General features: G+C 39.4%; 1 protein-coding gene across 2 annotated transcripts in view; it reads left to right on the top strand.

The window, feature by feature from the left end:
• The window catches only part of LOC131041288 (protein CHROMATIN REMODELING 19), a 58817-nt gene extending 44774 nt beyond the window's left edge, over window positions 1-14043 (top strand). For both annotated transcript variants that reach the window (XM_057974338.2, XM_057974330.2), the window contains exons 10-13: window positions 12601-12678; window positions 12804-12940; window positions 13093-13311; window positions 13560-14043. In XM_057974338.2, coding sequence (XP_057830321.1) covers window positions 12601-12678; window positions 12804-12940; window positions 13093-13311; window positions 13560-13731 — 606 coding nt within the window. In that variant the 3' untranslated portion in view covers window positions 13732-14043. The remainder of the gene's footprint in view (window positions 1-12600; window positions 12679-12803; window positions 12941-13092; window positions 13312-13559) is intronic.
• Window positions 14044-14366: the final 323 nt, after the last annotated feature.

Raw genomic sequence — 14366 nt, forward strand, 5'->3', positions numbered from 1 at the left:
TGCGTCATCGAATGAGGTGGGCGGTACAATTTTCATCTTCCTCTGCAGGATGACCGCAACCCTTCCACAAACCATCTCTTCTTTAGTCCGTCAGCAGGCTGGTTTTCCATCTTCCCCAGTAATTCCTTTAACCGTCGGCTGTATGTTCGCACTGTTTCGTGCTTTCCCTGCTTTGTGCTTAATATCTCCGCCACGATCTCATTATCATCCCGAAGGAGTCGAAACTCCTTCTCAAAAGCTTTCTGTAAGTCATCCCATGTTCCCACCTTTGTTTTATCCACATTAGAGTACCAATCAATGGCTACTCCTCTCAGGGTGGCAGGGAACTGCACCACCCAATCCGCTTTGTCAACTACCCCGTTGGCTGACCATATTGTCTCACACGTACGACAGTGCCGTACGGGGTCATCGTTGCCATCTCCGTTGAATTTAGGCAACTTTTGTTTGCCCGCCATCGATGGGGGTCGTCTTGCTGGAGGTGGCTGTGGCTGCGTCTGTGCGCCACTCCCTCCTGCGCCGGTGGTGTGTCCTGCGTGGGTGGCTGGAGGTACGGTGTTTTGTCTGTTGTGTGTGGCACCTACAACCGTACGGTTGTCCTCCCCTCCGTTCTCACCCGCACCCACTCCTGGCTCCCTCTGGTGATCCTCACTTCGTGGCGTAAGGGATAAGTTTCTAAACTGATCCCGAGTCTCTTCGACTAGATTCCTCCGTAACCTTGTTTCCTCCAGAAACTCTTCGTGGCTTCTCACCCTGCGGTGTTCTAGCGACGCGTAGGAATTTCCCTCGACTTCTGCACCCTCCGTGACACCTCCTTGGTTCCCTTCGGGCCACCCTTCAGCAGGTCGTCCCTTGGCAAGTTGCCTCAGCCTCCATCTACGTTCTACTTGTTGTTCCAGAATCAAGGTCCTCTGCGCGGCCTCCTACTCGTCCGTTTCTGCTTTCTTATTTCTATCTTTATTTAATAGGTTGGGCATTAATTCCCATACATTTCCATAATTCACAACACAAACCAGAACACGCTTTTATTAATTCATTTCGTCAATACAACTCGTGTCAATATTATGACACCTTTATTTGAATATAAAATGTTCCGTTATCCCTATGGGATTCAGGGTTCAATTCCTTCCTGGCCTCGTGCCATCCCGCTCCGCTTCCTGACGGCTGCTTTCTTCGTACTGTTGAAGATTTTGTTGGCGTCGCTCTTCTTGGGCAATCTCCTCCAGGCGAGCTTGTTGTGCCCGCGATGCCTGTGCAAGCAGCCGGGGAAGATGGTTCATCAACTAATTTACTGCCGGGCTAACCTCCAGCGTAGTCCACACGGCACTTGGTGGGATTTCCGCCTTCGTGGCCTCTTGTCAGACGTAGGTCTTGATGGCTACCTGGAGTAGAATTGAAAATTCCCTCGTCGCAGTGTCTTCTCCGTTGTAGAGCTTCGTTTGCACGTCGTCAGCCTTTGGGTTTATCTCACCAACGAGTAGGCCCATCGTGTCCGTGGGCCATCCGCGTCTTCCGTTCCCGAGTATGTCTAGGCAACGACGCCAAATGTTTGCCCTCTCGGGTGAATAACTTAAAGTACACAGATAAAGCACGTAATGCAGAATGATAATGCCATAGATATCATGTCAAATATATAAGATGTTATTTCATTCATAATTGTCCTCCAAGTTACATTCGGAAGTATGTAAAGATATCGAGGGGGTGCGAGCGCCAACCGTCGCACTGTAACTGCCACCCCTCGGTTGCCAACTAACCAATACAATTACAACTTAATTAACTAGTTTTATTTCCGTGTACAATATTGCCGCCAACAAAGTCGGCCACGATAAGTTTTTTCTTGAATAAAATGATTAGTGGCCTTTGGCCCTCAATCTGCTTCAGCACTTCATCTTGTGACAGTGATCAGATCTTCTTGGACATTTGCTTTGACATCAATGACAATAACTCTGACACTAATATGTTTGGTTAGGTTTGTCCTGGTTAGTTGGGAGTATTGGGACACTTTGATGAGCTGTGTATTTCTTTGTTTATTGGGTGTTGATTTTGGCCGCTATTTCTAGTCCAATGCTGGTATTCCTACCTTTGGCTGGAGTGATCGAATAATGGGGTATGTTGGAAATATTATGTTTTTGCCTTCGGTTAGTATAGTAAGTAGCTAATAAATAAATGTTAATATTGCATCAAATTGTTAGAATAATAAGTGATGTTAGAATAGTTAGTAAGTTAGATAGTGATGTTATAATAGTTAGTAAGTTAGATAGTGATGTTAGAATAGTTAGTAAGTTAGATTGAATTCTCGGTCAATAAAGTGTGGGAAGTTACTTTCCTGTAAGGAGCTTGTAGGTGGTTATGTGATGGGAAGAATGGCTCTAAAAAGCCATATCGAAAATGTAATAATCAACATGAGCACTCCTGAAAGAATAAGATACTATATTTTTTGTGCAATGATGGCATAGTGAAATGTCCCTTGCTAATTCTGCCCTCAAATCACTGATTTCTACCCTTAAGAATTTTGTCAAACACTTGCCTTGCGAAATCTGAACTTGCCGATTGGTGATTCTTTTTGGTATTTCAATGAAGATAATGATAAAATGCATTCAATGGACTCAAATGAACGTATGCAAATGACTGAAATGAATTTAGTATGTAATACAAGGTTTATATAATGCAATAAGATCGCTGATGTGCACCTACAGCCAAGGGACATTAATGCGAACACTTGGCAAGCAACCTACCTATGCAAATAGACACCTACAGAAATGAAGTATTTTAACAAACAAATCATATGTAGCTCCAAACTCTTTTATTGCAGCATTTTAAATTGATTACAATGATTGAAAATGCATAGGCATTATTCCAAATAGTTGGCATGCAATACTTTCATACCCGGATTTCAATGTCAATGAGCGCAGGTCTGAAAATTGTTATGACAGCAAATTCTGGAAGTGCAAACCAGTAATCAAAGTCCCCAATAAATATTCTCCAATAAGTATGCCATCTGCACTTGACAAACTTTAATCATTACTTGATATAAACCCCACGTGCCAAGAGGAAGGTACTGTAGCAATTACTGTTCACAGGTACTGTAGTGTCACTGAACACGGGCACTGTAGTGTCATTGTTCATGGATACTGTTGCAGCACATCAAACCCTTGTAAAACCTTTGAAATCTTTCACCAATATGCACAATGTTGATTCCTGAATGGAACCAATCAATTACAGGCAATCTTCAGCTGGTATCTCACAACCTCTGAATTCACAACTTCGAAGCAGCTACGCTCTCCAAAGTGTTAATGGCAAAAAAACCCTGGTTTTCCCTCCAAATTCCACAAGCAACAAAAGCAAATAACATAGAATGAAATACAATGCTTTTTGAGTGCTATTTATACCCTCCTTCACATGGCTCGATTTCCAACAATTGGCCTATTTTATAATTTTAAATTATATAAAAAATTAAATGTTTAATATATCTCTCACAAGTGGGCGCCCAATCATTAATAAATAATCATATTGACTTTGAAGAATATTTAATAACTCCTTCAAAACATAGTCAATATAATTATTAATGATATGCCATTATTAACTTACCACTAATAATAATAATAATTAAAGTATTACCTTAATAATAATCATAATATTTTAACTCCAAAAATAAATGGCATTTATCAATTCTACTGACATTGCTAGCTTACCCATTGAATAACCTGTCCATCTGAATGCCTTACTAAAATTAGTAAGGTCCACCTCTATCAACCCACTGTCTTACTATAAATAGCAAGTTCATGCAAATGAAGCCGTAAGCTCCTGAATATCGCCACCATCAAATCAACCAATGAATTGGAGAGAATAATCACTGCCAACTGCCTCCTGAAGAGCTCATGAGTGCCCAAAATGGACCCTCTAATCCACCATGCTAGCCTATGAGGGTCAAAGGATAGGCTAGTCCTTTGAACTCAGGTGCTCACTGAGAAGGGGACATTACAATCCACCCTCCCTGAAATTGCTTGTCCCCAAGCAATTTGTTTTTGTATACCATACCAACTGCTATCGGCACATGTATGCCACTCTAAATACCAGGATCCCAAGTCTGAGAATCATAATACATTCTGAGAGTGGTCGGATAAGTATTCCCACGTAAATCCACCAAAGGGAGTATCCTCATGCTACTAAAGACCACCCATGGGTGTGCTCCACCTGGATCCCACAAACAAAATGGCTATCCACCTTCCCTGATATCTGAAAATTTTTGCTGCTCTATACCGGCTATAGGTGGAATGCCAAACTGCCACAACACTGCCTGTCTAACCTGTAATCCAAATAGAGTTCATCCCAAAGAAGTAAACTGGAAGGCTTGCAAGATTTAGCTTCTTTGTCCATATGAGGAAACACCTCATTCCACTCTTCGACCCGACACTTATGTGTCATCTAGAACATCAAGTCATTTGTGGATGAGCTGAATGAAAAAGAATATGTATACTTCACAGTGTAATCACAATGGAATGCATTAATTGACACCGATGGAAATTCTAAATCAATACTAGGGTTCCATCTCTCACTGCCAACGTCAGGAGTCTCACAATGCTGATCATGGAACGAAAAGTTCACACCGTCAAGCAAAATCTGTGTATCAGTCCCAACTGAATCACGCTCATTATGTTCCATCCTTGTGCTATCTCCATGTGTAACCTCAGTGACAGTGGAGCCACTGCTACCTCTGGATATGCCATCACTCCTAGCATCATCAAGTTTGTTCAATCTTAATAGCCCTTGAAGTAGCTTCATGCTCCTCATCCCATGCAAATGCTCTACAAAATTGCCTTGCAAACATGGTGGCATGGTTTCTACTCCATAGCAATTGGAGGTAATTTGATTTAATAACTTCAAGTACCTTCCTAAGTGTTTCCAAACTTGATGCTGAGACTCCTTCCGTAGACCCATTTTGTCCCTCATCAAAGCAAACTATCCAAATGAGGTATTCAATGGATTTATTTGCCATATCAAAACGAGCTAAAGTTTATGCAACCTCTTCATCTGCTGAGTACTCGGCCTCAAGAGCTGCTTCAAGCTGAAAATCAAATGTAATTCTTGTCGGAGTCTTTACCACTCGGCTGCAAATTGCACTTTTTTGTAAATCTTCCTCCTCCACAACTGATTTACGACCAGTATCATGCTCACTTTCCATATTTTTTAAGGCAACATTCTCATGGCTGCAATCAAAATTTTCATGTATTAAGTCTCCCACATGAAGTTCATCAACTACTCCTGTCACCTGTTGATATTACACAATTGTTGTATTTGAATGTTGCATCTGAGTTGATGATGCCATAGAAGATGGAATTTCTGATTGAGCTGAAGTAGAATGTACTAGACTCAGCTCCACACGATGCTCTTCCTTCTGATGTTTAACTTCTTGAAGAGCTGCTTGAGTAGCTTCCAAGGAATCCCTGGTGTCCATAAGCTCGAAGATTAACCTATCCACTTCCTCTTCCTTTCTTTTTAACGCTTCAGAATAGATCGCAGCAAGGTGAAGGAGATGATCACGATCTGATAGTAAATTTAAATAATCTGATTTCATTATTTCCATTGCTGTTTTGATCACCTAAAAATATGGATAAGAAGATTCTTCATCACCTTTTTGTCTCATCTCAAGTCGACTCTTCCATAGATGGTTTTCTATCAACTTGTGAGTGCTATCAAAATGAGAAAGTGCTGCCACAATTTTATCTTTGCTCACTTTAAATTGTTTCTCCAAATTTGGCTTCTGAACCACATTGGATTTAACATATGATGTGGGTGAAAGACCCTGAAGAATTTGACTCTCTCCAAATTCTTCCTCCTCTGTGTCCTCTTGCTGATTTGGAACTAAGGCAACATTTGTTCCATAAGTAGACTCATCCTCATCATCCCAATCACCCAACACGTGTGATGATAGCATACCGTTCTCAAATGAAAGAAGAGGGGCAGCGTTAGAAGCAACCATAGAACTATCAGGAGAGTTCATCTCCTCACATGGCACATCAATGATGACTTCTAAATCACCCACGAAGAGACTCTTGCTCACATTGCCTTTATCTGCAATGGGTTCTTCAACTTCTTGGACATTATGTTGCTCATCTTCATTTCTAGATTGATGATCAACATCATGCAACTCTAAGTCTGATTTATTTCTGAGGCTAGTATCAACACCATCATTGATACGAACGCCAACCTCCATATTTAATTGTTTAGAAGAAGTTAGGACATAATTTTGTTCAGAGAGAATTCCATCCCAAACATCATTAGGTGCTGATCCATGAGGAGCCTCATATTGATTTTTATCTTCAACTATCTTTTTGTCCTCAACATTACTTGGCTGCAATAAATTTTTTCCCTTATTGATTCCACACATGTGATCCAATGTTCATGCCTCTTGGCATGTGAAGCAAATCTGCTCTCTTCTCATTTGGTTCTTGCTCTTTTTGGGAGATCATGTAACCTGTAATTCCAAGGAATTTAGTTCCTCTTCAATCAATTGTTCCTTGAACTTTTCAATTTTCTGCTCAACCAAACATCGTGAGAACTAATAAGCAATTGGCGAAACATTTTGCTCCTTCCTCCACATGGCCAACAAGTCTAATCGCAACTGCCTGCAGATATCATCATCCTCATCCAAGATTAAGGACAAAATGGGTAGCATGCTTGCTCTAACACTGTTTGGATGATGTTTTCTGATTTCGGTAAAGAAGCATTGGAACATTTGAAGAATTAATTTATCACACTTAAGATCAATCATGATGACAAATGACTTGGCAATTGCCATCAATTCTAAATTCATAGCCCTCTTACTGAAAAAAGGACTATTGATTTCACCTTGTTGATTTTGTAACTAGGTTAAGAAAATAAATAGGATTTGGAAGGCATCATCCGAATCCTTATAGGGCAGGGCCCTATCTATTGTATTTATATGTAATGTGTAAAACAAATAGGGCTGGGCCCTATTCCAATGTTGTCCGAATCCCAAAAGGGGGTTGGGCCCTGCTTCATTAAGGAGGCGTGTAAATAGGGCTGGGCCCTATCTCTATGTGCACAAACTCGAATAGGGTTGGGCCCTTTATCTCCTACACGCCAAGCAACATGAAAGGCGTTCATCATAATATAGGGCCGACCCTATATCACTTCATGTAAGGTGTGGCCCTAAATAGGTGCGCTCCCCTTGCAATATAACTTAATCATTTTTAAGATGCCAAAGTAGGGCAAGACTTAAGGCAACGGGTAAGCCTTATAATTGCAATTAAAATCTTGGCACAAAACTTAAGGTAAAGCCGACTTGAATTGGTCTCCACGCCACACACAAATAGAGATTCATTTGTATGTATTCATCATTTCAGTTTTATTATCATCAAAGTGAAGTTAGCTCTGCAAGATCTGGAGGTTAGCGAATATTCATTGAAGGCAAGTGAACCACCTCTGAAGATCAGGGAATTACTTCTGCCATCAGCATTTGCCATACATGCGATCTTGGACAGTGAATACATTGAAGAGGATAGCGAGTTCCTCTTGAAGGTCCACAAACATCATTAGGTCTGCAATCTTCAGTGAAGAACTACGAAGAGCTGGAAGTTGTATGCTGATAAGTCTGTTATCTTCTGCTGTTACATTGTGCCCTAGCTGGGTTACGACTGTAACTCTAATTCTGCCCTAGTTTGACAGTTATATCAGATAAGTAATCTGATCTTTATTGCCATTGTATTCCACAATTAATAAAGGGATCTAGATCTGATTTGTTGCTGGGTTTTTCCTCCAAGAGGGAGGTTTTCCTAGGGTAGTCTTGTGTTGTGTGATCCTCTATTTGTATGCTTTACTGTGCAACTTTAGTTTTCTGTTTATTGTGGATAATCTGATCACAAAAACTAACACACCTATCCCACCAAAACCTTCAATGATTACTTGGAAGACTACCTTCATTTTATCATCTTCATAAGGAGTTTCAGGAGTTGTAATTCTTATAATTTCACTTAAACAATGAGATACATCAAGCCTTACCTCCTTATCCTTGTGTCTCAATAGCCTGTGCTCACCCAAATAATTCCTTGTTGGAGTTATTGCTATTTGAATCAATTGGGAAGGCGACTGTTCCACCTTTTGCAAATACTTTGCCACTTCCTCCAATGAGGTGAGTAGAGTATCTTTTGAAAGGAACAAGTGTACAACATTTTGCCCAACTCTTTGTCACCCATTGAGCTGGTTAGACTATCTATCGTAATGTTTTATCTTCTTTCTTTTGCACAAATAGGTTCTAGTACTTCTGGATGATGGATCAGCTTTGTCAAAGTTCTGTCATAATTGTCATAAGTCTGCTTTAGATCCATCAAAAGCTCTTGCATAGACCTCATCTTTCAACAATCTAAAGGGACTGATGTTAGTGTTGATTTTAGGCAATCAGATGTTAATCTAGTTACTTAAATTATAAACAGACTGAGAATAAACAGAAATAAAAATAAAAGCACACGACACAAGACACAAGTACCCTGCGTAAACCTCTCTCTTGGAGGAAAAACCCAGCATCAAAGATTCAGATCAGTTCCTTTATTCATAAGCAGATTACATGAATCAGATTATTTATCTGATTGAGTGCCAATCTAGGGCAGACTGAACCTAGTATATGCAGCTGTAGTATGTCTTCAGAGAGAGCAGAATATCGACACCACTTGAAGAAGGAGATCACTGAAGTTTAGAGCACCACCTTGCCCAGCAAGTTGTCCAATGGATTCGCTCAAGGATCAGATAGACTTGTAGCAACATGAAGATATGGATCGCTCTCTACCTCCAAGTTCGCTGACTGAATTTGCATAAGGCTAACGGCACTTGATAAAAGATGTTTGTTGTGTAGAATGAATCTTGTTTATATACAAGATTCATGTTCAAGTTTTCCAAGTTGGCTTTAACCAAATTTTCTTTATTTTACTTATTTTAATTTGCACTTTTGGCGCCCAATTTGGGGCCTACATAACTTGTAAGTTGTGACACGTTTCCTTTTGGGCCCAGCCCTATTAGACATGAATTGCTTAACTACACGTTACATTTGGGCCCAACCCTATTAGACATAAATCGCTTAACCTTATTACAATAAGATAATATTTTAATTGCCACAAGGCAACTTTAAATTATGATCTAAACTAGCTTAACCATTTCAACACTCCCTCTTAGCTAGAGAGAATTCTATGAATAATTAAGTCTCAAAGTGGCTACCACCATGGCTACTCCCATGGATGAAACACATAATATGTTCACCATAGCCACTCCCAGAGGGTGAATGAACTCATTATGGAATTTCTTCCATGATACCCACCATACCTACTTGCAGAGGGTGGGATCACCATGTGTACTCGCAGAGGGTGGAATTTCTTCCATGATACCCACCATACCTACTCGCAGAGGGTGGGACCACCATGCCTACTCGTAGAGGGTGGAATTTCTTCAATGATGCCCACCATACCTACTTGCAGAGGGTGGGTCCACCATGCCTACTCACAGAGGGTGGAACGAGGGCTTTCAACTCAAACTTCTCGCAGAGAAGAACGCATCACCACCATGCCTACTCGTAGAGGGTGGAACGAGGGCTTTCACCTCAAATTTCTCCCAGAGAAGAATGCATCACCACCATGCCTACTCGCAGAGGGTGGATCCATCATACCTACTCGCAGAGGGTGGAACGAAAACTATTACACAAAAGATGAGGCTTCCTCTGAAGCTGAAAGAAATTGGCTCCCTTTGAGTTTGACAAGCTCCCTCTGAAGCTAAAGATGTCAAGCTCCCTCTAACATTTCCTCCTTTTAGAAAAGGAAGTCTTTATTGACCTTTGCTCCTCTTGAGATGTCCCTATGCCAACTTCTACAGAGGAAGCAAGAGGAGTGGACCATACTTGTCACACTTAAAGCACTGGATGTGAGATAAGTCCTTCCTTTTTGATTTAGGGGTAGGATCTGAATCTCTGTCTCTATCCCACTTCCTTCCTTTCCCTTTAACCATATGCGAAGCAAGGACTTGATTGTCTACATCATAATGATCACGCTCAATTCCTCTTGCTATCAATTGTGACTCTTCTTGTATTCAATCTGCTCTCAAACGATCGAACTTGGGAAGATCTGGTCTTGCACTAATTCCTTGAATGTAAGATTCCCAAGATGCCGAAAGACCATTGAGGGCAAGCATGGTCAAGTCACTGTCATCAACAACCTTCCCAATGGATGAGAGCTGATCTCTCAAATCAGAAATCCTCATGAAGTATGCTATGACGGATTCACCTTTCATCATCTTGATGTGATGAAGCTGCTGCTTCAAAGCTAGGCACGGCTAGTGTTGTTGATTTTGTACATCTCTTCCAATGTCTTGAACATTTCGCTTGGAGATGATAGGTACAATATGATCAAACACTTGCCTTGCAAAATCTGAACTTGCCTTAGGATTTTGTCAAACACTTGCCTTGCGAAATCTGAACTTGCTGTTTGGTGATTCTTTTTGGTATTTCAATGAAGATAATGATAATATGCATTCAATGGACTCAAATGAACGTATGCAAATGAGTGAAATGAATTTAGTATGTAATACAAGGTATATATAATGCAATAAGATCGCCGATCTGCACCTACAGCCAAGGGACATTAATGCAAACACTTGGCAAGCAATCTATCTATGCAAATAAACACCTACAACAAGGAAGTATTTTAACAAACAAATCATATGTAGCTCCAAACTCTTTTATTGCAGCATTTTAAACTGATTACAATGACTGAAAATGCATAGGCATTATAACAAATTGTTGGCATTCGATACTTTAATACCCGGATTTCGATGTCAATGAGTGCAGGTCTGAAAACTGTTATGACAGCAAATTCTGGAATTGCAAACCAGTAATCAAAGTCCCCAATAAGTATTCTCCAATAAGTATGCCATCTGCACTTGACAAACTTTAATCATTACTTGATATAAACCCCACGTGCCAAGAGGAAGGTACTGTAGCAATTACTGTTCACAGGTACTTTAGTGTCACTGAACACGGGCACTGTAGCGTCATTGTTCATGGATACTGTAGCAGCACATCAAACCCTTGTAAAACCTTTGAAATCTTTGAAATCTTTCACCAATATGCACAATGTTAATTCCTGAATGGAACCAATCAATTACAGGCAATCTTCAGCTGGTATCTCACAACCTCTGAATGCACAACTTCGAAGCAGCTATGCTCTCCAAAGTGTTAATGGCAAAAAAACCCTGGTTTTCCCTCCAAATTCCACAAGCAACAAAAGCAAATAACATAGAATGAAATACAATCCTTTTTGAGTGCTATTTATACCCTCCTTCACATGGATCGATTTCCAACAATTGGCCTATTTTATAATTTTAAATTATATAAAAAATTAAATGTTTAATATATCTCTCACAAGTGGGTGCCCAATCATTAATAAATAATCATATTGACTTAGAAGAATATTTAATATCTCCTTCAAAACATAGTCAATATAATTATTAATGATATGCCATTATTAACTCACCACTAATAATAATAATTATTAAAGTATTACCTTAATAATTATCATAATATTATAACTTAAAAAATAAATGGCATTTATCAATTCTACTGACATTCAGCTTACCCACTGAATAACCTGTCCATCTGAATGCCTTACTAAAATTAGTAAGGTCCACCTCTATCAACCCACTGTCTTACTATAAATAGTAAGTTCATGCAAATGAAGCCGTAAACTCCTGAATATCGCCACCATCAAATCAACCAATGAATTGGAGAGAATAATCACTGCCAACTGCCTCCTGAAGAGCTCATGAGTGCCCAAAATGGACCCTCTTATCCACCATACTAGCTTACGAGGGTCAAATGATAGGCTAGTCCTCTGAACTCAGGTGCTTACTGAGAAGGGGACATTACACATAGTTCAATTTGTTATCTGTGTACTGACCATTTTAATATCCAAAAATTGCAGGTACCTTTGTCCAGGTGCCTTCAACTCTGTTTTTTCTTTCCTTTAAAATTGGTTCTCAATTTTTATTTTTTTGCAATTTGGGACCATTTGGTATAGAATATCTTTTGGCATATAGCAGGCATGCTGTAGCATTCTAGTTTTGTACATTCTTCTATATTTGTTTTTGCATTCTTCTATAGTTATGAACTTGCTGTTGCATCAATTGATATGTGAGGTGACTGGTCTGATGAATCACTGCAAAAACAGGCTCCATTCTTTTCCCATAGCAGTCATGCTGTAACATTCTAGGTTTTTGTGTTCTATAGTTATGAACTTGGTGTTGTATCAATTTATGTGAGAGGTAGGAATGGTCTGATGAATTACTGCACAAACATAGTCCATTCTTTTTGCATAGCAGCCATGCTGTAACATTCTAGTTTCATACATTCTTCTATAGTAATGAACTTGCTGTTGTATCAATTGATATGTGAGGTGACCATGGTCTGATGAATTACTGCACAAAGTCCATTTTCTTTCTTGGGTAATATATTATCTGTGTCCATGTGGGTTTTCTATTTTACATCATCTTATTTTATTTTATAATTTCCAGTTATTTTTTTTCATCCTGTTTGAAATTGAATTTCAGTTGTCTCTTTCCTATGGTGGTGTTGGAGCTCGAGGAACACTTGATGACAGACATGCTTTATGTTCTGCAAAATGTCAGGTATTACTATCTTCTAATTCCATGATCAGTGACTAGGATAAAAAGAATTAGATGCAGTTAACTGAGTAGCCAGCAAACTTGAATTTGCCAATTGGTCTGCTTAAGAGTATCTTGCTTTGTACCAGGCACTTGCAAAACTTCTTCCTGTATTACACCGTGAGGGTCATCGTGCGCTGATTTTCAGTCAGTGGACTTCAATGCTTGATATTCTAGAGTGGGCATTGGACACAATTAGCATGACCTACAGTCGATTAGATGGGAGGTATACCTGGAACAAAACCCTATACTAAGAAGGCTGTAGTACATGTATTACTTCATTAAATAAATCATTTGGTGTAGAAATCTAAAATTTTTAAAACCTTGTTCTTATATTATACATCTCTGAAATGCATCTGAAAAATGACTGTTTGCCAGCACCCAAGTCTCAGAGCGGCAGACCATTGTTGACACTTTCAACAATGATCCTACAATTTTTGCATGTTTACTTTCCACCAGAGCAGGAGGCCAAGGTCTGAACCTAATTGGGGCAGACACGGTGATAATTCATGACATGGATTTCAATCCCCAGATGGATCGTCAGGCTGAAGATCGTTGCCATCGTATAGGACAAACGAAGTCTGTGACTGTCTACAGGTGAAGCCGATTTGACACAATTCAGTTTTATGCATTTCAAAGGAAAGATTAGGTTTAGGATTGGATAATCTATGGAGAACCATCTTGCTAAAATGCATCAAAGGTCTCCACTAGATTTCTTAGATGCTAAATAACATTATTCTGATGTGTTTTCTATGCTATGCACAATTAGCTTATAATGCAATGTATTTTGCAGAAAATAGCAAGAAGTTTATCAACTAATTGATACTAATGATTTGTATCTACAGGCTTGTGACTAAGGGAACGGTTGATGAGAACATCTATGAAATTGCTAAGCGTAAGCTGGTTTTGGATGCGGCAGTTCTTGAATCAGGAGAGGAAATTGCAAATGAGACTGATAGTGATGCACGGACCATGGGAGAGATATTGGCTGCTATCCTTGCATCTACTTCGAGTTAAACAGTTGATAGGAATGTTATCTTTCAGTAGAAATGGCATGTCTTAACATGATTTAACAGAGTGAGGAGGTCAGTTAAATATGGATTTTTGTAAATGAATATGAAACTTAACATACGAGGGCCCAGATCTTATCGGTAAGTAATTCAACTGAGGTTCGGAGCTTGCACAAATAGGAATTTTTTAAACGGACATGATAATGGCTGTGATTCTTAATATCTGCCATGTCAGGCAATGGATTTCAGAAACTGGAACCCATTTTCATGTTCAATTAAAATGCTTATAAAAGCGTTTGTTGAATGCAAGCTCTGGGTACATGGTGTCATATATATGTGGCATGTATTTCTATTGAAATTAAATAATTTACTGGCAAATATCATTACAAAGAAGTGGAAATTATCTGCAAATAAACTTCACTTTAATGACATTAGAAATTATTTATTTATAGATGAGAAGAATTTTAGTAGACCTTCTTTAAGCCCCTGGGGGTTATAGGTTTACAGTTGTGCAAATTTGGGAGCCTGGAAGCTCTGTTTATTATTATGGTGAAGATTGTGCAGTAGAAATTTTATTCTTAGATTTTTCATTCTTAGACAATGTCTAGATTACCGATGTTTTTCATGGCATGCAGATTATTG

This window comes from Cryptomeria japonica, chromosome 11 (assembly GCF_030272615.1).
Source record: "Cryptomeria japonica chromosome 11, Sugi_1.0, whole genome shotgun sequence".
NCBI lineage: Eukaryota > Viridiplantae > Streptophyta > Pinopsida > Cupressales > Cupressaceae > Cryptomeria > Cryptomeria japonica.